Source organism: Hippocampus zosterae, chromosome 7 (assembly GCF_025434085.1).
Source record: "Hippocampus zosterae strain Florida chromosome 7, ASM2543408v3, whole genome shotgun sequence".
NCBI lineage: Eukaryota > Metazoa > Chordata > Actinopteri > Syngnathiformes > Syngnathidae > Hippocampus > Hippocampus zosterae.
In genome coordinates this window covers 16,556,325-16,577,527 of record NC_067457.1, presented here as the reverse complement: position 1 = coordinate 16,577,527, position 21,203 = coordinate 16,556,325, and the positions used below count along the sequence as shown (strand labels likewise).

General features: G+C 47.5%; 4 protein-coding genes across 9 annotated transcripts in view; 3 read left to right on the top strand and 1 right to left on the bottom strand.

Moving 5' to 3' along the window:
* LOC127604166 (gamma-enolase) overlaps positions 1 to 8,543 on the top strand; it is a 34,218-nt gene extending 25,675 nt beyond the window's left edge. Inside the window, exons 1-13 of one of the 3 annotated variants that reach the window (XM_052071139.1) lie at positions 1,101 to 1,360; positions 4,247 to 4,332; positions 4,609 to 4,704; positions 4,952 to 5,010; positions 5,075 to 5,144; positions 5,244 to 5,377; positions 5,538 to 5,629; positions 5,701 to 5,831; positions 6,041 to 6,238; positions 6,329 to 6,530; positions 7,501 to 7,609; positions 7,678 to 7,736; positions 7,999 to 8,543. In XM_052071139.1, coding sequence (XP_051927099.1) covers positions 1,116 to 1,360; positions 4,247 to 4,332; positions 4,609 to 4,704; positions 4,952 to 5,010; positions 5,075 to 5,144; positions 5,244 to 5,377; positions 5,538 to 5,629; positions 5,701 to 5,831; positions 6,041 to 6,238; positions 6,329 to 6,530; positions 7,501 to 7,609; positions 7,678 to 7,736; positions 7,999 to 8,068 — 1,551 coding nt within the window. In that variant the 5' untranslated portion in view covers positions 1,101 to 1,115 and the 3' untranslated portion in view covers positions 8,069 to 8,543. Of the gene's footprint in view, positions 1 to 1,100; positions 1,361 to 4,242; positions 4,333 to 4,608; positions 4,705 to 4,951; positions 5,011 to 5,074; positions 5,145 to 5,243; positions 5,378 to 5,537; positions 5,630 to 5,700; positions 5,832 to 6,040; positions 6,239 to 6,328; positions 6,531 to 7,500; positions 7,610 to 7,677; positions 7,737 to 7,998 lie in introns of those variants that run through there. The other 2 variants (XM_052071138.1, XM_052071140.1) reach the window with 2 other exon arrangements.
* A 102-nt stretch (positions 8,544 to 8,645) lies between these two features.
* On the bottom strand, positions 8,646 to 14,685 carry LOC127604212 (coiled-coil domain-containing protein 106-like). Its single transcript, XM_052071231.1, has 7 exons — positions 14,469 to 14,685; positions 13,023 to 13,178; positions 12,696 to 12,899; positions 11,920 to 12,066; positions 11,626 to 11,835; positions 11,198 to 11,358; positions 8,646 to 9,583 (listed from the first exon to the last, which is right to left on the bottom strand). Exons 1-7 carry the CDS (start codon positions 14,524 to 14,526, stop codon positions 9,428 to 9,430), a joined length of 1,092 nt encoding a protein of 363 aa, XP_051927191.1. The 5' UTR covers positions 14,527 to 14,685; the 3' UTR covers positions 8,646 to 9,427.
* A 50-nt stretch (positions 14,686 to 14,735) lies between these two features.
* On the top strand, positions 14,736 to 16,032 carry LOC127604295 (transmembrane protein 238-like). Its single transcript, XM_052071341.1, has 3 exons — positions 14,736 to 14,883; positions 15,110 to 15,290; positions 15,725 to 16,032. Exons 2-3 carry the CDS (start codon positions 15,140 to 15,142, stop codon positions 15,886 to 15,888), a joined length of 315 nt encoding a protein of 104 aa, XP_051927301.1. The 5' UTR covers positions 14,736 to 14,883; positions 15,110 to 15,139; the 3' UTR covers positions 15,889 to 16,032.
* Positions 16,033 to 17,604: 1,572 nt separating this feature from the next.
* Positions 17,605 to 20,577, top strand: LOC127604271 (recoverin-like). 4 transcript variants are annotated; one of them, XM_052071317.1, is made up of 5 exons: positions 17,605 to 17,772; positions 17,879 to 17,969; positions 18,135 to 18,561; positions 19,931 to 20,042; positions 20,129 to 20,577. In XM_052071317.1, the coding sequence occupies exons 3-5, from the start codon at positions 18,181 to 18,183 to the stop codon at positions 20,212 to 20,214; spliced, it is 579 nt and encodes a 192-aa protein (XP_051927277.1). In that variant the 5' UTR covers positions 17,605 to 17,772; positions 17,879 to 17,969; positions 18,135 to 18,180; the 3' UTR covers positions 20,215 to 20,577. The 4 variants fall into 4 exon arrangements, with proteins under 4 accessions (XP_051927277.1, XP_051927278.1, XP_051927276.1 ...); XM_052071318.1 differs by having other exon boundaries at positions 17,666 to 17,772; positions 17,922 to 17,969; XM_052071316.1 differs by having other exon boundaries at positions 17,677 to 17,772; positions 17,836 to 17,969.
* The last annotated feature ends 626 nt before the right edge of the window (positions 20,578 to 21,203 follow it).

Here is a 21,203-nt window from a genome sequence, read left to right as displayed (position 1 = left end):
ATCGATTCAAGTCCTCATCAAAAAGATTGATCAGCATTAGAACACTGAAAATCTAATGTCATTTATTTTTACTCTACACATTTCATTCTTTTCATGACAAAAAAACAAAACAAAAAAGAGAATATACGCAGTGGAACCTTTTAAAATATAAGATTAATTAATTCTGTGACCATGAATTGTCACTCAGAACACTGGAACAAAATTGAAATGAATGGAAATGCCATTAATCCAATCCAACCTCCCCAACAACAAAATTAAAAAAATCGAGAGTTATGGGGGTTTTTTTTCAAATGAGGGAACTAACCCTCCTTGTAAAAAAAATACAAAATACATCAATACGTCATAATGACGTGGAATTAATTATTCAACAGTTTATGTATCAAGATGAATCATTGCAGCGCCATTCGGTGTGCACCACTTAGTGGCAGCAGAGATTCAATGATGCAAAAAAATGACTCAGTAATCTGCAGAAAGATTACTTCTACTTTGCAGAGGATAAAGAATATATGCTTGTGGTTATTCTTATATCAACCGTGTGATTTTGTTGCAACACCATAGAAGGCTTGTATCTCAAATATTTGCTTGCAAGTGCAAGAAAAAAAATCCTTGAAACAGCCACGTGTTTCCTCAAAAGCTTACAAGTCATGCCTTTGGGAGCGTATGCCTCAGCCGCCTGGGGGCATTATTAAACACACACACACACGCCAAGAAGCAAGGAAAGTGCTGTCCGAATATCCGTTTTTCGCTGACTAGAAACAATATATGACTGCGAGTATTGAGATTTGTGTTTCGACATGTGTTGCCGCACCACTATGTGTTGCTTGAAGGATTTGTGAAGCCACATCAACAATGACAGCCATGAACCCGTCTGTGGACATTTGTTGGCATGAAGCTAAGCGCTCTTTCGTCAGGCACATTTCGGCAGTTGTTTTACATATCTAAGGTGTCATTCGACACACACACATTTAGCACAATACTGCAGACACACATTTTAGAAAATTGCATGAATACGCAACGCACACACAAGGCATTGAGTTAGCTGTAACATGAGCAGCACCGTGACTGCTGGTGCAATTGTTTTGGATGGAAGGAGGGAGGATTCTCTCTGCTGGAGGATGGATTATGTAAGACAAGTAAAACAGACCCCACTGCAGAGTACACCCCCCCGACCCACCCACCCACTCGTCTCGTCCTATACACCTCAGCCCTATCCCTCCATCATCACATCCTCCTCCCCCTCCATCCCAAACACCCCATCGTCTTCTCTACCCCCCGCCCTGTTTTCCTCGCTGGCTGCTCGTGGGGCTCCAGAAGCATCTCAGGCTCTCGCCAAGACGCGCACGACGCACAAGGCAGGCAGGTAACGATGACGTCGCCATCTTTAGTGCTATGCTGTGTGTGTGTGTGCTCGGATGCATCGACGCTGCAGAAATATCTTGTGCGTGTGCGTGTGTGTGTGTGTGCGTGCATTATTCTAGCAAGAGTGTGTGTGGCTCCAGTAATTCTGTCATGGTGAGGGTGTGCGTATCGTTTTTAAAAAAGTGTGCGTGAGGACGTGTGTTGACACCGTTGGGGCATCAGAGTTGTCACACGTGAGGGATTTTGCCCATTCTACTTTCATTTCTACTTTGTGTGTGAGCAACAACATAATGATTGAGATGTGTGTTTCTTTCACATCAGTGTGTGTATATTGCAAAGAAAATGCTTGTCTGTGTGTTCAAGTAGGAATGTCCAAGCATTTGTGAGTGTGTGTGTGTGTGTGTGTGTGTGTGTGTGTGTGTTCGATGTCAGATCTTCAGTGCGTTCATATAAAATAGCTGTCAGGTGAATGTGTATGTGTGCACGCGCATGACCTGCTTAAATGTAGTGTGTTGTTGGCACTCCGTGCCGGAAGTCAAACGTTCAAATCAATAAATTGATCAGCTTGTAGTCTTAAAATAGGAGTTGATTGTCCACTTGAAACAAATTCAATGAAGGCACGGACGCGCGCGTGCTCCACTTCCCCCTGGCGCGCGGGCGTGCATGTGCCGCATGCCTTCTGTCTCCAAACTAGCCCCTTTAATTATTTATCTCAGGCTCCATTTTAGCTTCCATCTCTCTCGATGACATTTCTGTCTTAATCCGCCTGCCTTATCGTGCGTGAGCCCGGACGGACAGATTTAAAAAAAAAAAAAAAAAACGTCACTTGGTGTTATGTGTCATGCGTTCTCAATATGTATATGAAATAATGGGGAGGGGGGGACTCCAACATTCCCTGGCAGTGGCTAAAAAATGTCGCCAGTGTGGCTCTACCCAGGATGTGCTGCTGCTGCTATGTGGCGAGCACTGCGGTCTGTGGAAGGAGGAAGGTGTGGTGATGCGTTCAGGGTCCTCCCACCCTCGCACCGCGCGGGCTTACGTAACACGCGCCAACACGCAGGCGAGCGAGCAAGCGAAGGGAAATTAAGGAAAAGGAAGAGACGTCTGAGTGGATTCCAGCAGACAACCAAAGAACTGCAGCAATTCTTTGTGGACGCACTCAGGGAACACGACATAAGGGACTTCACGGATGTGAATTGGAAGGCTCCCGACCCAGATGGGTTCCCCCGGATTAATTTCCTTCACTTCTGTCCAATACCAATCATGAAAATGAGAGCAAGCTATTGTTGCGAAAACAGAGCACAAGTGTTACTCCAACGCCATCCTGATCTAGGTAGAAGTGAGTTGATCGGTTTCATTGATTCAACGCAGCTTTCGTCACAGCGCTTTCACAACAGAGGCAAAAAGAGTCGCGCGTCGTGCTTGCTTCAAGCTGTCCCTCCCAGTTGAAGTTAACTGTAAACACATGATTCAAAGGAATGAAAGCATTGTCCAACCCTGCCATTATCTGCACCGCTTATCCTCACTGTTGGCGGAATAAGAATCAAGCCCACCTATTTTCCTCCATCTCAGGGGGCAGACAAACGGCACTGCTGCCGAGCTGTCAGTTGAAATTGACGTCAACGTGCCCCAACGGGCACACGTTACAAACGTCACATGACCAAATTCAGCAAATGGATACATTCCGCATTCCTGGGCGACAAGATGGTGCTAAAGTACTACTTTTATTGCTTTGGCTTGAGTGCAAAGACAGCAAAATGTTTTTTGAGAATGCCCAACGACAAATATGCATGGGTTCCCGTGTAATTGACAATTCCCTGCAGATTCTACGATCCTTTTGATGATACCACAGAGCCTAGATGACAAAATGCAATGCAATATCAATCCCTTGTTTTTTGAAGAACATTCTCCTTAAAAACTCATTCAATCGCAGTCATTTTCACTGGAGCAACCCCCTCAATACTAGCGTTTTACTGGATTTTGACTGCTCTTGCAAGGCCCACAGAATATTTGGTTCTAATGCTATATAAACATGGAGCCTACCAAAATAAAGTTTGGACTCTCTTCTTTCAGCAGAAAAAAATGTGTTTCTATCTTTTTCCATTCTTCAGCAATCGGCACTACAAAATGGCTAAGTTTCATGGAAATGGCGATTCCTGGGCAATAAAAGTTTGCTTTTCAAGCACGTGAGGCACCACTGCCACCTACTGGTCATTTTTTACATGATTTACAATGCAAACGGCTTATTCTCATTCGCAGATTGAACCAGACTCTCCTCCTCTCTATGACGCCCAAAAAAAAGAAGACTTTGACGTACAAGTACGTCCTTGGTAGGCGGGGCCTAATTTAAAAAAGTTACGTCTTGTGGAATGAAAGAGTTAAACTGTTGAACTATTTTCTCACGCAGTCGTTCACCAAAGGGTGAACCTCGCCCCATCTTTGCTTGTGAATGACCGAGCAATTCCTTTCCTCGCCGAGCATGGCACCCGCATTTTTCCCAGGTAGCCGGTTCACCCATTTGATGAGCCCGCCCCAACTTTGGCCGTCTTTTCTGCCACCCAGTGCAGCTTTTTTTCAAACATATTACAGCTCGCTCAAGTCATCAAACTCCAAATGTCGATCAGGTTTACACTTTAGCACATCTTGTTGCAACGGTGTCTGCTTGGAATAATCATGAGACAGCAGGCGGATGGGAAGAAATCAATAAAACAACATTTTGGCCACTTGGGCTTGAAAGGATCACTTCATCAAGCCGCTGTGATGCGAAGTCAGTGGAGCATACACAGGAAGTTGGCTCACCTGTTTCTCCGCTTTCCGTCACGTGACGTTGGGCATTCTGCGCGTTGACAGTAAGTTTGTCTGCTCTCTTCCTGTGCGTCTCCGGCAGGATGTCGATTGTCAGCATCGTGGCCAGGGAAATCCTGGACTCCCGAGGGAACCCCACAGTGGAGGTGGACCTCCGCACCGACAAAGGTGAACCCAACCGCACACTGACATGAAACCAAAAAACAATTCAACATTCAATACTGACCACAACATCTTGATGCTAATATTTAACGTGACACGACATAGATGAGCGAATGGCTAATAGCACAGCTTTTTGCTTGCACAAAATACGGTTGCGCCAAATCTAGTGTCCTTCCTTGTCCTTCTGTGCTGGTCTGTTGGGAAAGCAGCTTCAAGGTGCATTAGCGCCACCAATGCTCTCAATAACTTACCTACAAGGAAACTTTTCATCTTGCCGTGCAGGAGTCTTTCGCGCGGCGGTTCCCAGTGGCGCATCGACGGGCATCTACGAGGCCTTGGAGCTCAGGGATGGAGACAAGAGCAGATACAAGGGAAAAGGTTAGTGGGCGCACTTCAACATGTCACCAAGAGGGGGCAACCAGGAGCCTTGCTGCAATCTCTGGATTGCGCTTTCATTTCTTGCTGTCCTCGATCTCACCGCGAGCGATGGAGGCAGATGGCCACCCCACACTGAGTCTGGGGTCTGTCGGGAGCTTTTTCTGGCCTCCGTGGTGGCTTCGTGTGGGATTCACCGCCTGTCTTTGGATTGAAATGAACATGAAAAGTTTGTTTTTCTTCACTTCAGGCGTCCTAAAGGCCGTCGGACACATCAACGGCGCGTTGGGTCCCGCGCTTATCGCCTCTGTGAGTATTACAGTGACTATTGACAACCCTGGTCACATGTCCTGATGTGTGTGTGTGTGTGAAGGGCATCAGCGTGGTGGAACAAGAGCAGCTGGACAACATAATGATTGAGATGGACGGCACAGACAACAAATGTAAGATTGGTGTGCCGGACTTCTGGACAGTCTTTCTACGGGCGCAAAGTTTGCACGAGAATGTGACAAATGGCTTCCTGTCATGTGACTGGCCCGCAGCTCAGTTCGGGGCCAATGCCATACTGGGCGTGTCCTTGGCCGTCTGCAAGGCGGGCGCCGCCCACAAGGACGTGCCCCTTTACAGACACATCGCCGACCTGGCTGGAAACACGGAAATGGTTTTGCCCGTGCCCGTGAGTCGAAAAATATGGACAAGATGTATACTTGGGCGCTCACCTGCCGCTCTTGCTCACTTCTTCCTTCTCATTGTCTTTTCCTCCGCTTTCTCACTTGCTCTTGCTCCTCCCCCTCCTCTTCCCCATCTACTTTGGCGGCGTGCCTTGTCGCGTGCAGGCGTTCAACGTGATCAATGGAGGTTCTCACGCCGGGAACAAGCTGGCCATGCAGGAGTTCATGGTGCTTCCCGTGGGCGCCGAGTCCTTCAAGTAAGACTTTGAAAGACGGAATGTGTGGTTCCGCCCGGCTGACTGTGTGTTTGTTTGCGCTCTTGGTGAAGGGAGGCCTTGAGGATAGGCTCCGAGCTGTACCACACGCTAAAGGGCGTCATCCAGCAGAAGTACGGGCAGGATGCCACCAATGTGGGAGATGAGGGAGGATTCGCACCCAACATCCTGGAGAACAGCGAGGGTGAGGATAATGAGAGAGATGCCTTCCATGCCAATGACATTCACGTCAACTGTTTCACCGACGTCGACAACAATCGGAAATGATGCCAATGATGACATTGTCAATGTCAACGATGCTCCTGATGTTGACATGCATGACGTTGACATCAATTCAGATGATAATACGGGTGACAACAATGACGTTTGTCCCTGTCACTGCGGCGCCACCAGCTTTGGACCTTCTCCAGACCGCCATCGATAAGGCGGGCTTCACGGACAAGGTGGTGGTGGGCATGGACGTAGCCGCCTCAGAGTTCTACCGTGAGGGGAAGTACGACCTGGACTTCAAGTCGCCGCCGGACGCCAAGCGCTACGTCAGCGCTGAGGAGCTGGCCGACATCTACCAGGGCTTCGTCAACAACTACCCGGGTGGGTGGACCCTGACCCAACGAGATTTGCCGGGACTCCTGGAAACCCCCCACCCGGTGTGACGTGTCTCCACCATCTCTCCTCTGGCAGTGGTGTCCATCGAGGACCCGTTTGACCAGGACGACTGGGAGGCCTGGACCCGTCTGACGGCCCGGGTTGGCATCCAGGTGGTGGGCGACGACCTGACGGTCACCAATCCCAAGCGCATCGAGAAGGCGGCCGAGGAACGCGCCTGCAACTGCCTGCTGCTCAAAGTCAACCAGATCGGCTCCGTCAGCGAGGCCATACAAGCGTACGCAACACAAACGCAAAAATGACAACGGGCAACAACAAGAACTCAAACATTAAAAACTAAAGGTCGGGTGTCAAACCAGGGTTTGGCTTTCAAATGAGGCCTTCACACTTGTCTTATGGTTTCAAACTTCAGTCCAGAGTGAAAGATTTATAGTGCTTGAAGGTTTCAGGCTAGGGCGAGGATTTCAAAGTAGGATTTCAAACTAGTGCTGTCAAGCGATTAAAAAAATTGTGAGATGAATTAATTATGATCTATCTGAAGTTCATTGATCTCATTAATATATATTTTAATCTCATCTGAAACATGCTGAGAACACCCCAATTTTCATTTTAAATTCATTACATTACTGTGGCAGATTAAAAGATTATCACCTATAGAAACCATCAAGTTAGAGATTAAAATTTAGATTAACGCGATTAAGAAACATAACACGCGAAATATGATTGTAATTACATATTCGCAATTAATGCGATTTGAAACTTCCATTTCAAACTGGCGTTGAGGTATCCAGCCAAGGTTAGGCTTCCAAAGTAGGGTTTTAAACTAGAGTTGGCCTTTCAAACCATAGTTCACCTTTTCACTTAGGCTTTGAATTGGGACAAGGGTTAAGGTTTAATGTTAGCGTTTCAAGGCAGGGTCAGGGTTTCATTGCGGATTGGGTTTTCAAACAAGAGTTAGGCTCTCAAGAAAGGGCTTTAAGACAAGGGCTGGCCTCTGAAATTTGGAATTGAAGCCAAGGTTAAGGTTTCAAAGTCGGCTTTCAATTTCAATTGGACTCTCAATCCAAGGTTGGGGTTTTGGCTCCTTTCCAGCCCCAACTTCCCTTGCAAGACATATCATGAGCGAAATAAAATCAAGATGATGTCTGTTACCTGACTGACGATCACCGTGGCGATGTAACAAGCAAGATGCCACCACTTCCCGTGTGTTCCCATTCCCCTTCTCATGCGAGAGTCGCCCACTGCAGGTGCAAACTGGCTCAGGCCAATGGCTGGGGCGTCATGGTCAGCCATCGCTCCGGGGAGACCGAGGACACCTTCATCGCAGACCTGGTGGTCGGACTGTGCACCGGACAGGTGCGCGCACACGCATACGCGCTATCCTCAAAGACTTTCAACTTGACTTGTGTGTGGGTGTGTTGCAGATAAAGACCGGCGCCCCGTGCAGGTCCGAAAGGTTGGCCAAATACAACCAGCTCATGAGGTCAGTGGCCACACCTGCAGACCCACAATCATTTGCGTCGGCAGGGATGAGGAAGCGTGAGGGAGAGGAGGAGGAGGAGGAGGGAGAATGAGAAAGAGTGAAACTGTGGGAGGTTCGGTGATCAGATCCAGTTCAAACTTACTTTAGAATTAGCCAGCAAATGCTAATGAGTGGGAAGCACTTGGGCCACACCTGGTGACATCATCCAACAATTCCCAGAATGCAATTTGCTCCTCACTGTATTCCGTTTTCTTGTCCGCAGAATCGAGGAGGAGCTGGGAGACCAGGCCCGCTTTGCAGGACACAACTTTAGGAACCCCAGCGTCCTGTGAAAATCACACGCACACGCACACACTGAGCCATGTACGAAGGGCAACTCACATGCAAGTTAAAAGACTGTGCACTGGACTCTTATGACCCAAGGGGGATGATGCTGTATGGACACGTGCGCACCTACGCACACGCTCACAGACACACACGCGCGCACAGACACACACACACACCTACAGGTGGAGTTTAAAAGCCAGACGTGCACTGTTATCGTATTATTCAAAAAGTAGTTTGAAAAGAAAGTCTGAAGACTTCTTCACGGCCGGGATAAACCACTACGCGCTTCTCCTCCCCTTTCCTTTCCCCTGTTCTTGTCCACGTGACAGTTGGCGTCGAAGAAACAAAACGATTTTGCTCTGCGCTCGAATGTCCGCGGATGGCCCAGGACTGCCTGTAAGAGATTCAAAGGAACAACGCAAACCATCAGCAGATGGCGTGTCCATGCAAATGTGTGAAATAAAACAATTTACAGCTCGACCCAAACGTGTGTGTTTTTCTCCATCAACATTCTGGTCCGGCGTTGAGTCGAACCATCCGGGACTGCTGGCGCCAACTTATTCCCAAGGAATTTCTGTTGATGTGAAGTTTCACTAAATCAAAAGTGCATTTGGGAAACAGGAACCAAAAACAGCGTTAGTCAGTTTGAATTTGCTCATTCTAAATGTTCAGAAAATTTAGGAAGCGGCAAAGTTACAGAAGTACTTTTTTTCTCGGGTGTACTGTACTACTGTCCTTGTCTGACGGGAAGCGGTTTAGGAATGGAAGTAAAAGACAGCCGTGCCAGCGGAGTTCGAATTTGTAACCCAACATGAATTTGCGTCGAAATCAAATGTATTTAATGTTATCTTTCGGAAATTAATTAAATATCATTCGAACTTCAGCATTAAGCACAAGAGGCACAAGCCAATTTTCCATTTTATCAACATCCAGCAAGCCAATCCAGTTGCATATACCGGTACTTGAAACGTTTCAGTTTGAATTGAAATTTCAAAAGCACTTCGTCGAAATCAACACATAATGAAACGGTTGAGGTAACTTGTTGCAAAAATGTCAACTTTTATTTTGATGGCAATGACCAGAACAGATGACAATAACCAGAACAACTTAAAGAGCGTGCAACACGTTTGGCAAACCGACTTCCAAATGTACAAGCCGTATAAACTCAAAGGCATAAATAAAACGGATCTCAAAAGAACTGAGGTCACTTCTTATCATTTCACTGGGACTTGCCTCCAGAAATGTTGAATAAAGTAGAAAAATAAATAAATGGATAAATAAAGTAGCTTCACGCAACACACGGAAGTCCATCGAAGTGCACATTTTACTTCTGGTCAAAGGGTCAACTTTGGCTGTGGGGCGCTTCAGTTCCTGAAGCGGTAGGAGATAGGCAGCAGCTTGTGACTTTTCTTCATGGTCTGAACTTTGTCGTGTGTCTGCTCGTCCATGATTTTGTAGCAGCGTCTGGCGTAGTCCAGAAGCTTCTCCTTGGTCGCCTCAAACTCGCCCACTTCGGCCATCTGCGACAGTCAAAGGAATGAGTGCGTACTCTCACCAAGTATTCAGTCCGGATAGTCCGGTTATGTTTCGTAGTCGCAATACTTTGCTGGATGTTCAGATGTATTTATTTCCTCTATTATTTTTACGGTCCAATCATATTTCAGCATGTGTGTTGCGATGTCTAATGTGCCAGGGGCCCTCAAAATCTGTTGTGCGTGTTGGCCTGTGGAACTTCAACTACAGCTCTGGAAAAAAATGACAAGACGCTGCAACATGAACAGTTTCCCTGGTTGTGCTTTCTTTCTTCTTTTAACACGTGTTAAAAAGATCCGCACGTACAGAATCCATCGCTGAGCCCCGGGAGGAGCCGGCGCTCATTGTCGGCAGCTGGTCCGAAACGTTTCACTTTCTCTCTATGTGGATGTTTGTACAATTCCGTATTGTCACTCGATGGTCCCTCCTTACATTTCAATAAAGGGAAAAACGTGTTCCGTTTTGGTCTGCCAGGACGGACCGGCATCTTCCCCCACCATCTGAGCCGACTCATTAGTTGACAGCTCCGCCACTCTCTTCACCTGAGTGTCCAAAACATGCGGCCGCAAATCCGATGATACAACCACAAAGTCAATCATCGAACTGCAGCCTAGGTTGTCCTGGTGCCAAGTGCACATATGGACACCTTTATGTTTGAACAAGGTGTTCGTTATGGACAATCCGTGACGAGCACAGAAGTCCAAGAACAAAACATCACTCGAACTCTGATCGGGGGGTGGGGCGGCATTCCTCCCAATCACGCCCTTCCAGGTCTCACTGTCATTGCCCACGTGAGCATTGATACCCCCAGTAGACCAAGGGAGTCCCCAGCAGGAGGACTCTCCAGCACACCCTCCAATGACTCCAAAAAGGGTGGGTACGCTGAGCTGCTGTTTGGTGCTTATGCACAAACAACGGTCAGGACCCGTCCCCCCACCCAAAGGCGGAGGGAGGCAACCCTCTCGTCAACCGGTGTGAAACCCAATGTACAGGCACCGAGCCGGGGGGGAGGGGGGGGGGGCAATGAGTATGCCCACACCTGCTCTGCGCCTCTCACCGTGAGCAACTCCAGAGTGGAAGAGAGTCCAACCCCTCTCGAGAGAATTGGTACCAGAACCCAGGCTGTGTGTGGAGGCAAGTCCGACTATATCCAGTCGGAACTTCTCTACCTGGCACACCAGCTCGGGCTCCTTCCCTGCAAGAGAGGTGACATTCCACGTGCCTAGAGCTAGCTTCTGCAGCCGAGGATCGGTCCCCCGCCTTTGGCTGCTGCCCAGCTCACATTGCACTCTGCCACTTTGGCCCCTCCCTTGGGTGGTGAGTCCATGAGAAGGGGGACCCACGTTGCCTTTTCGGGCTGAGCCCGGCCGGGCCCCATGGGTATAGGCCCAGTTCCACTGTACTGACCACATCATTCCAAATCCAAATATTGTCAGATGTCGAACAAATGTTGAATATTGTTTTCATGTTCTTGTCTTATTTTATCAAGTTGGTTTAACTGTGACGTGACGACAATCGTCCGCTCAAGTGGCCCGTGTAGCAAACGCGCGGCCCGCTACCGAAGAACATTAGGGAAAAAAAAAGAAAGAAAGAACTGAGACCTTGTCTGGTGCCACCAGCAGGAGCTCTGCAATGGGGGATGTGGAAGCCATGGTGTTACGGTCCACCCCGTGGATCTGGAAAGCTCGGGACATGCTTCTCACACGCTGGTAGGTGGTCAGGATCTTGTTGTAGCGGATCAAAACACCGTCCGGGTCTTTGACTGCGAGGGAGTTCAGTTGTTTGGGGTCACACATAAAGAACCGGATGTTGACCAGAAGCTTTGAATTGATATTCTTCTCTACTTTTAAAACCCGGATGCCATCGAGTTGGAAAGCATTTCATTGTTCTGCCAATCACTCTACGTGGCTGGCGTGGACAGATTGTAAGTCATCACGGACGAATCATTTTTGAAGTGAGACGGGAGCATTTCTCTTGACAGGCAAATGCGGCTGGGAAAGGCCCTTTAGCTGGTGCCTTGACCTCTCACCTCTCTGCCTCTCCCTGCCGTGGGTGATGCGAAAGATCCTCCTCATCTTCACCCTGGGCTCGCCGGCTCGCCCACGGCCCTTCTTCTTGATGTTGGCCTCCACCAAAGTGTCCTCCTCTTCGTCGTCCTCTTCCTGCTCGTCCTCCTGCTCCTCGAAGTACTCGTCGTCCGTGTAGAAGTTTTGCTCCTCCAGGTGAAACTCTTGCATGACTGCAGTCAGGAAAATTCACTGTACCGTTGTACATCAACAGATCCACCAATACTTTTTTTTTTAATCCATCACATGTTCCTCACCAGGGATGGCAGTTCCATGGTGCGGCCGCTGTCCGGCTCCTTGCAGGCGTTTCAGGGTCATTCCGGAGCGTGTGGTCATAGGTGAGGGGGGGCGAGTGGGGCTGGCAGGCTGCAACTTCACACCACGCGGGCCGCCGCCACAACACTCTGACATTTAAAAAAATGACTTTGTCACAAAACTACATTTTCATTTGGATTTTTGTTACAGGGGAGGTCAAGTCAACCGTTTTCGTGACAACAACATGTTCCATGTATTCCATTTTGCAACTCGCTGTTAACCAAGTCACATCACAGTTGCTCTGCGCTCAAATCCCGACCAAGCACGGCTTAGTTTAGCAAACCCAGAAAACTGATGAGGTGTGATTGGTTGTTACCTGAGCTCTTGGGCACTGTGATGTCATTTTCAGTCAACGGCAATGACAAAATGGTGCCTGGATACACAATGTTTCATTCCCTTCTCTTTGATATGTCAGCAGTAGAATACACTCCAACTGGGAGCGACATACTACTTGAACCAAGCACGCTTGGTTTCTTATTTGGAGACGCCCCCCCCCACTCCGCGCCACATTTTCCTCAAAGTCAGCTTATACAATCAGATTCCCTCATATTGTGGCTGTCTTTCCAAAGTAGTGACCAAATGTCTAAATTGTCAATAGTTCCAAATTGCTTGTCTCTGTTCGCACCCTCGTTGTTAGCAAACTGTTAAGTGATATACAACGATACACGGATACGAGAAATGCATAAAAGGCGCAGCTCAAGATGAAGGTGCGACAAACCCCCTCGCTCATCCTCCAGCCCCCGCATGCCGACGATGAGGCGGTCCAGCTGGCAGCGCAGGAAGTTGCGCTCTTCCTCGAGCTCCTCAATGCGCTTCTGCAGCCAGGCGTTCTTCTCCAGCGCCACGTATAGGTGAGCCCTCAGGTTGGACACAAGGATGAAGGGGCTGTACTGAGAAGGGGGCGCCTCCTGCATGCTGGGATCTAACAACAAAGAGCATCTGGTTAGAGTGATGCGGGAGAAAGACGACAGGCTTTTATTTCGATCCCAGAGATTGAGCCGAATCATTCCCGTTTTGTCATTTTTGTTCACTGCGAGAGCCGTACCGTCCGGCATTAGTTGGCCGGGTTGGTCGGAGGTGAGACTCTCCATGTCCTCCTTGATGAGGAAACACACCTCGTAACACTCTGGGTACAAACCTCCTCCTCCTCCTCCTACTCCTCCTTCTCCTTCTTCTCCTGCCGCAGTCGCCATGTCATGAGCTGATAACATGAAACAGAACAAAACACTAGTCTAAATTACAAGACACTTGTATGGACACAGTCTCACCGGATCCCTAATTTCATATTGAGATTCTTAATATTTTGCGTACATTACATAGCCACACAATACAGTGAACACGACTCAGAATGTCACACTACAGACGCACATCACTGCAAATTACAACGGCAAGTCTAAACATATCGTTACATGATAATATCAATCACACGTGAACATTATTATTTAGTATCGGCGTGAAGATTAACAGTGGAGTAACAGTAATTCTGAGTGAATTGCTCCAAAGTCAATTGTGCTTTAGTCTGCTTAATAATCATCCGAAGTGATGGAAATAACAAATGTTATGAAAAATAAAACAAAATAAGAACAAAGTCTTGATAAGCTATAATCATCATGGGGAAGATCACAAAATGCTACTCATTGCTGAACAACTATTTATAAAACAAAAAAGAACTGTCATTTACTGATACTGTATATGAACGCTTTTTTTCTTAATACTCAAGTTATCCCTATAACCTCATTGTCATTTCAAAGGCATGAATAAAACAAATTCTACACTTGACAAGTTTAAAATTGGAGCAATTTGATTTCGTGCGTGTGTGTGTATACACTGTCCATTTTCTATGGTTGATTCAACGAGTAGTTTTATATATCAACTCTTTCACCTGGTACTGTCGATAACCTGAGAATGGCCCAAGTAACACACATAAACTGTGGCCCCTGGCGCAGTCTATTACAATACAATACAATACAATACATGCTGATTTATATAGCGCTTTCACAACAGCGGCAGCTGTAACAAAGCGCTTTACAAAACAGTTAACATAAGGTAAAATAATAAACACAACACATAACATAAAACACAGACAGTCGTGCAGTCCTAACCACGTTTCCGTCACACGCTTACCTGAGACAGACGAAAAGTCGCGGGCATAGAAACACCCAGCAATTTCTAATACATGTGATTGACATAAGAAGTAGGCAAATAACTGTCTAATACTCGGAGTGGCCCGGGAAGAGGGCATTTCAACGCTTCCACTTGAACGTGTCCGTTACCCGAGTCTGATATTGGACAACGAAAAAAAATCAGTAAAGGAGTCATAACACAAATCATTCCTGTACATTTTTTGAAAAAAGGAAACAAAAAAAGTAGATTAAATAAAAAATAAGTGACAGAAGATTCTGGCTCTCCTCTATAGGCGATATTCTTGCTCGTGAAACATTTTGAAACGTATCTCGCAGTTTTTCAGCCATGAAAGGTTTTGGGCCGTTACCTGGCATGCTCGCATCGTCCGAGTTGCTGGCTGGATTCATCCTGCAAACGGAGCACATAGAGACACGTTTGACGTTCACTTTGTCGCCCGATAAGTCGAGGGAAACTTTGAGGTTTATTCTTCTGTAATACGACCAATTACTTGATTATAAGAAGTCCCGACAGGTGGTCAGACTCACGGGCATGCGCAGTACACCGTTACGGCTCCCGCCTCAAGTACCCGGATGCTCATTGCTGACGCACCCCGCATGCAAAAAGTGGGGTGACGTCACGTAAGGGCGTGGTGCAGGTAAAAAAATGCGGAAGTGAAAAAAGTGAAGTGGGGAACAAAAACAAAAAGAAAGTGGTTCGAAATGCTCTCAAGGAAAGATTAAAAACGCTAAAAGGAAGGATTTGATGCAGTGGAAATATAAAAAGTAAGTCCCATTGGTGTGTCATGATCTTTTACACATTTTGCATATCTGGTCTAACTTGGATGCATGTAACTCCTGACCGCTTTTCAAAAACTCGTCGCTCAAATCTATGAGTGTGTGTTTGCTGCATAAGCCTCTGTTTTGCTTACTTCACCTCTATGTTGAAGCCCTCACGAATCGTTGACATGACTTTGGCGTCCAAAAGTATTTTTAATTTAATTTCTTCAAGGCTGCTCATTCACCTGCAAAATCAGCCATCATGGGCCTGTGTGACGGCCTGTCCCACTGCAAACTGGCTCTGGCCATCGCCGTGCTCATGGACGTGCTGGGGGGCACCGTCCTGCTCCTGGGGGTCTTCGCCCCTCTGGAGGTGAAAGGACGAGACTTTGGCGACCTTCTTGTCTACACTGGTATACGCGCACACCTTGCAATGTACAGTAATGGACTCTCCATCACAGCCACTTGATCGTTGAATTGAAGCATTTTTTTCCCACTAGAGCTTAAAAACACTGATTCATAAGAAGTTTGAAAAGTACATACCGTATGTCAGTGACATGTGATGAACTCTAATGTATATTGAGAAAAATAGAAGCGGGTGAAGGAGGGTCGGGCGGTGCCGGGGGCAGACCTTGGGGGAGCCTGGTGGGCATAAGTTTCCCAGCAGATAAGTCTCTGGGGTGGGAAACAATTTGAGCAGCACTGGGCCCTGTGTGGCGGCAAAAACAAAACAAAACCAAAAAATGACCGGTGGCTGTTTTGACATGATGATCGAGAAGGCACATTTCAAGTCCAAAATGAGCTTTTTGCGCAACAAGAAAAAAACTGTAACATGTGTTTTGCACAGGCGCTCTGTTGGTGGTGCTGTCGCTGGGCGGCTGGGTGCTGTGGTACAGCGGAAACATCGAAGGCCTGACGTCCCAAAAGGAGCTGGGACACGTCGGCAGCGCCGTGGACCGCCTGGCTCGCAATCTCAGCCGCAAGATCCGCACATACAGGATCCACCGCTGAGCCCCGGGAGGAGCCGGCGCTCATTGTCGGCAGCTGGTCCAAAACGTTTCACTTTCTCTCCATGTGGATGTTTGTACAATTCCGTATTGTCACTCATTGGTCCCTCCTTACATTTCAATAAAGCTAGAAAAAGAAAATCTACAAGTGTCAACAGTCATTGCATGGGACAGCAAGCTTGCCGTCACGTTTGAGAACAACATTCAGTTTTCCATGAATCGCAATTAATTGCTGATCTTTGTGAAGGCAGCCCGTGAGCCTCAACTAATTTTCATTCCAGGGACGTCCTTAATTTCGGTCCTTTGGGGGAAGGTGGACTCGTCGGGAGGAGCAACCGGAGAGCAAAGTACTCCGGTTGCGATGACGACCGTCACTCACAGAGAACGGATGTGTGAATCAGTTCCTCTTACAATAAATTCATATGGGGGGGTGTGGGGGGTGAGATGTTATGAGAAGAAATGAGTGTTCCATTCATAAATCTTTACAAGAATAAAGCTATTTTCTCGGGATAAAGACTTTTAATTTTACACGGAAAAAGTCAGATTTTTTCCAAGATAAAATATGGGGATGGGGGGGGTGTACTTTTGACAAAGTGAAATGACAAGTTTATGGTGGCTCGCGCATCCCCAGTTGTCCTTGGGGTCCAGCTTAAGATCCGGTGGTGTCCACAAAGTACGGATCCACGACAGGAAAAGAGAAGGGCTAGGGAGGAGTCTGTCTTTTTTTTCTTTCTTCTTCTTGCTCGTCCTCCCTGAGTACTTGTTACCATGGTGATCAAGGGTCACGCTCATCCGCGTGACGACAATGAGCTTGAACTTTGCCTCTAAAAATAGATCCCTTCAAGTCTGGTCAAGGGGATTTGATGACACTGGAAGGGCACTACTTTCCGTTGCCTTTTCTGCCGTTGCTTTTGTTCTGCTGCCAAATGCTCTCGAGGCCGCCTCAACTCGCCACCTTGGCTGCCTGACACCGTCGCTAATCTCTCCACCCCCTTTTCAATCACAGGATTCTCTCTCCCATAAACAAGCACGGACATGCACGGACTGATTTTTCAGGTGTCCGTACTGAACTCGGGGTTCGATTTTTTGGAGGACTTTTTCCATTGACCCCCCCCCCCCCCCTACCCAGACTACCAGAATTGATATCTGTCCGTTCTACTCCTTATTTTGCCAAAATAGGCCGTTCAACCAACCAATCAGAGAAAGAAGGCGCAACTGAAGAGGTGCCTATCATTTTCCGTGCAGTCGTGGGCACCCACTCCCACATCCTGTAAAGAAAAGTTGCAGTGTCCATGTCTCGCTTGAGCCAATGTTGATTTTACACCCGCTGGCACTCTCCTCCCGCATCCCTGAATAAACACACGGCCTCACTCAAGTTCATGTGTGATACGCCAAGTCGCATGAGACAAATGAGCGTGGTGGGTGAAGTCAAAAGAGAAGTGGAGGGGAAAAAAAAAGAGAAGCAGAGTTTGGGGGAGGGGGGGGGGGCTGGTGAGCACTGGTGAGCGTCCCAGCTGGTTGGGCAAAGGGCCAAGGGGAGGCCTTCTTGGTATTTGGTGGCTCCACCGGTGAGGTGGGAGGCAAAGAAAGGGAAAAAGACAATGTCTAGTTGACGCTTTGTTGACACTTTGTCATGTATCAGAACAGAAATGTTAAATTACAAGTTGGGGGCGGGGGGGGGGGGGGGGGGTTTCATCCGGCAAGAACTCAAAATCATCACATGCGTGTTGGAACTCACGTGGGCTCTCCTGTGCAGGCTCCTCCTCAGGGTGATGCTGTTTAATTGACTAATCCCAGCAGGTGAAGGCGGATTTCCTCGGCGGATGCCAGACTAAATATTCCCGTCGGTACCGCACTGATCTGTTACTTGCTCACACAGACAACACAGGTAAGACATAAAATCCCGAACGATGAACAACAATATGCCAGAAAAAAATTTCATCCATTTCAGTGACATCGAGTTTGATCAATATAATGATGGATGCTCCTTCCAGAATCTTCTCCTCCAGTGACTGACTTTTTTTTTTTTTGGCAAAGCTCCCAGATCATAACCTGCTCCTTGGTGGCAAACATCATCAACCAGAGGTGCGGGGGGTTGGGGGGGGGGGGGACTCGAATCACATCACTTGACTTGAGGTAGACTTCAGTCGCTAAATTTAGGACCTGTCGAAAGCTTGTGAGAGACTCGACTATACCCGAACTGCCTTTTCACATTTGAATTTTCACATTGAAAATGATTTTTTTTTTTAGACAATAAAAAGGTAAACCTAGCGAGGATCCTTCCACATCATCAGTCATGGGCAACTCCAAGAGCAGCGCCGTGTCCAAGGAAATCCTGGAGGACTTGAAGCTCCACACCAAATTCTCCGAGACAGAGATCACGCAGTGGTACGAGAACTTCAAGAGGCAGTGTCCCAGTGGTCGTCTCAGCAAGGAGGACTTCCAGTCCATCTACAGCAAGTTCTTCCCGGACAGCGACGGCAACACGTACGCGCAGCACGTCTTCCGATCATTTGACACGAATGACGACGGCACCCTGGACTTCAAGGAGTACATCATTGCCCTGCACATGACGTCCACCGGGAAGACCACCAGGAAGCTGGAGTGGGCCTTCTCGCTCTTTGACGTCGACAAGAACGGATACATCACCAAGTCCGAGGTCAAGGAAATTTGCACGGTAAGTTTTGCCGGTAACGAAAAGGTGCAATTGATTGACACCCATCCCCCCTCCAAAAATAATTGCTTGTAGATGCCACATGATGGCAGCAAAATGCTATTTGTCTCGAAATGAAACTCCTCCAATTACTTCAACACAGTTGCTTGACCCCAAGATGGTTCCTTCGCCTGTTGATGTGCCCTGTTCAATCTAATGACGTGATGGCAAACCGAGAGGAGGTAGTTTGCGGATTCGCACTGGCAGAAAAGTAGCAGGAAACAGTCTGCAAGTTGCACGCGAGGGAAAACTGCCACCGCCAAGCACACGGCTGATTCATGTACAACAACAGGGCTCGGGGGGGTTGGGGTGGTGGGGGGGTTGACGTTGTTCAAGAGCTGGTGCGAAAGCCTGACTGTGTTGGGACTGACGGGGATGGCATCTGCGTGCGTGTGGAAACTCCGAGAGTGATTGAAGTGATGATGAGAAGGATTAAGACTTGAATTGGTCCCAATAAACACATTAAGCCAGCGAGGCTCCTTAAGGTCACCTGGAAAGCTCGCTCTGCCATGTCCTCATCACCAAAGCCACACTTGCAGGCAGGGGAACTCAAAACCAATCACCAGGGGCTTCCAATCAAAGTCTAGCCATCCGAACGGCATCCTCCCGCGCGTGTCCGAGGTCACACATGACGAGTCCATCCCTCACAAATAATTATCAGGTCATACATGTAAATGCGAACTCTTTGATTTTAAACCTCATCTATCGACTAACCGTCCTTTAAAAATGAGACAGAGAGAGAGAGATCGATATCGCATTGATGTTTTCGCACCGCAGGACCACCAAGTCATTGCGACAAGTCGGTGTTTGATCATTGGCTTTCGTTTCAGGTGTGAATGTTTGCTATTTCAAGTTAGCCACATTTGAATTTGAGTGATGAAAAGTTGATCTGAACAAAAGACGTCCGGCAGAGGTTGCCTGAAGAGCACATCTGGTAATCGTTTGTTAAGCCGCTCTGCGGCTTCTGGCAATGCTGTCGGATTACGCGGGTGACAAAAATATTGTAAGCGTTGCCATTTTGAGAGATTTTCAGCCTCCGACTGTCACAACACCACCGACACTGGATTCTTATTTTAGTGCTTCGATGGCTGTTATGATGATGATGACGACAGGAATGCTGCAACACCAGGGCGAGGGGTGCACGTCTACTGTCACCCCTCGCCCTGGGCCCTGGTGTAGATCCTTAGCATTTCATTTGCTATTTTAGAATTCTTTTCTCAACCCCCCCCCCCAACCCCCTTTGTATCACTCAAGCCCTCCTGTAGCCCTGGTAGAGCAAAAATTCTGGAGCCGTACCTGGATGATGAGGCCTATGCCTGTGTGTGTGTTGCAGGCCATTTATAAGCTGATTCCCAAAGACGAGGTGCCCAGACTTCCCTCTGATGAGAACACAGCAGAAAAAAGGGCTGAAAAACTCTGGAAGTTCTTTGACAAGGGAGAAAACGGTGAGGGGGGAAAACCAAAGCAACCTCAATGGGGTGTTTGCGTGGGCCGAGGATGTGACATTGTGACGTGTGTGTGTGTGTTTCAGAGCGCGTGGCCGAGGGTGAGTTCATCCAAGGGGTTCTGGACAACGAGGAGGCCTTGCGCTTGATTCAGTACCAGCCCCCCAAGTAACAACCTCCCTCTCTCCACAAACGCAGCAGCGGTTCTCAAAGTGGGCTGCCGGCCTCTAAGGGGGTCCACCAGCCGTAGCTTTAATTTGCAATAAATGGTTACGTCATACATATTATGCATAGACACATGTATTTTTTATGAACACACACACACACACATATATATAAATGAATGCAAATGAAGACAGACATCGTGCAGCAATGACTCCACCCTCTCTTAGCTTTGGTCCAATGAAAAGCTCCGATATGAGTGTGACATCATCATCATTATTACGCCATCACTGCGAAAGCCTCGGAATGAATTAAGTTGTATGTTTTCAGACAAAACGCATTTTTTTCCCCTATTAAAATCTCTCTCTCTCTTTCTCTGAGTGAATAAAGTGGTCTTTTCCAGAATAAAAATCAGATGATTACAGGAATAAAGAGCACTTCCTGTTCCTCTTCGTGTGTAGTTTTGCTTCTCAGCCGCAGCCGATGTTCTCGCCTTGTTGGTTTCTCGAAAATCAAGCTTGAGTGACATGGCAGCACTACTATTTCACTCATACTTTCCTTCGGGTCACGCCAATGATCCTATGCGGCCACATGATTAGGTATAGCGGTTTGCAATTTTTTCTGTCCTCGTTTTGAACTCATCCTCTGGAGGATATTTTCTCTTTGGCCTATATGTCACAAAGTAAGTGTTATGAGTTTTACGACAGAGATATATTCCGTTGCGTATGCTGGCTCCAAACGCACCGGCATAATGTGTCTCATTTATTCATCCATGGAAAAAGGAAAAAGCTCTTCCTACGATTGTGGCCAACATTCTCCCATATTTTCATTTATTGTCAAATAGCATGCCTAGAAATATTTGGAAGGATTTGAAAGGGCCGAATCTGACGGCTTTGTGTCTCTCGTCTTCGTTGCTCGACACTGGCCTGCAATGATGTTTGAGTCGCACAAGGAAAAAAATTCAAGTGATTCAAAGCGAGACCTGCTTTCCGTTCCCAT

Coding starts and splice junctions, on each gene's coding strand:
- LOC127604212 (XM_052071231.1), bottom strand. CDS start 14,526: ATGTGCTCCGTTTGCAGGATGAATCCAGCCAGCAACTCGGACGATGCG. Junction 13,179..14,468: donor GGACGATGCGAGCATGCCAG/GTAACGGCCCAA, acceptor TCATGTTATCAG/CTCATGACATGGCGACTGCG. Junction 11,359..11,625: donor CGGCAGGGAGAGGCAGAGAG/GTGAGAGGTCAA, acceptor ACTCCCTCGCAG/TCAAAGACCCGGACGGTGTT.
- LOC127604295 (XM_052071341.1), top strand. CDS start 15,140: ATGGGCCTGTGTGACGGCCTGTCCCACTGCAAACTGGCTCTGGCCATC. Junction 15,291..15,724: donor CGACCTTCTTGTCTACACTG/GTATACGCGCAC, acceptor TGTTTTGCACAG/GCGCTCTGTTGGTGGTGCTG.
- LOC127604271 (XM_052071317.1), top strand. CDS start 18,181: ATGGGCAACTCCAAGAGCAGCGCCGTGTCCAAGGAAATCCTGGAGGAC. Junction 18,562..19,930: donor AGGTCAAGGAAATTTGCACG/GTAAGTTTTGCC, acceptor TGTGTGTTGCAG/GCCATTTATAAGCTGATTCC. Junction 20,043..20,128: donor CTTTGACAAGGGAGAAAACG/GTGAGGGGGGAA, acceptor TGTGTGTTTCAG/AGCGCGTGGCCGAGGGTGAG.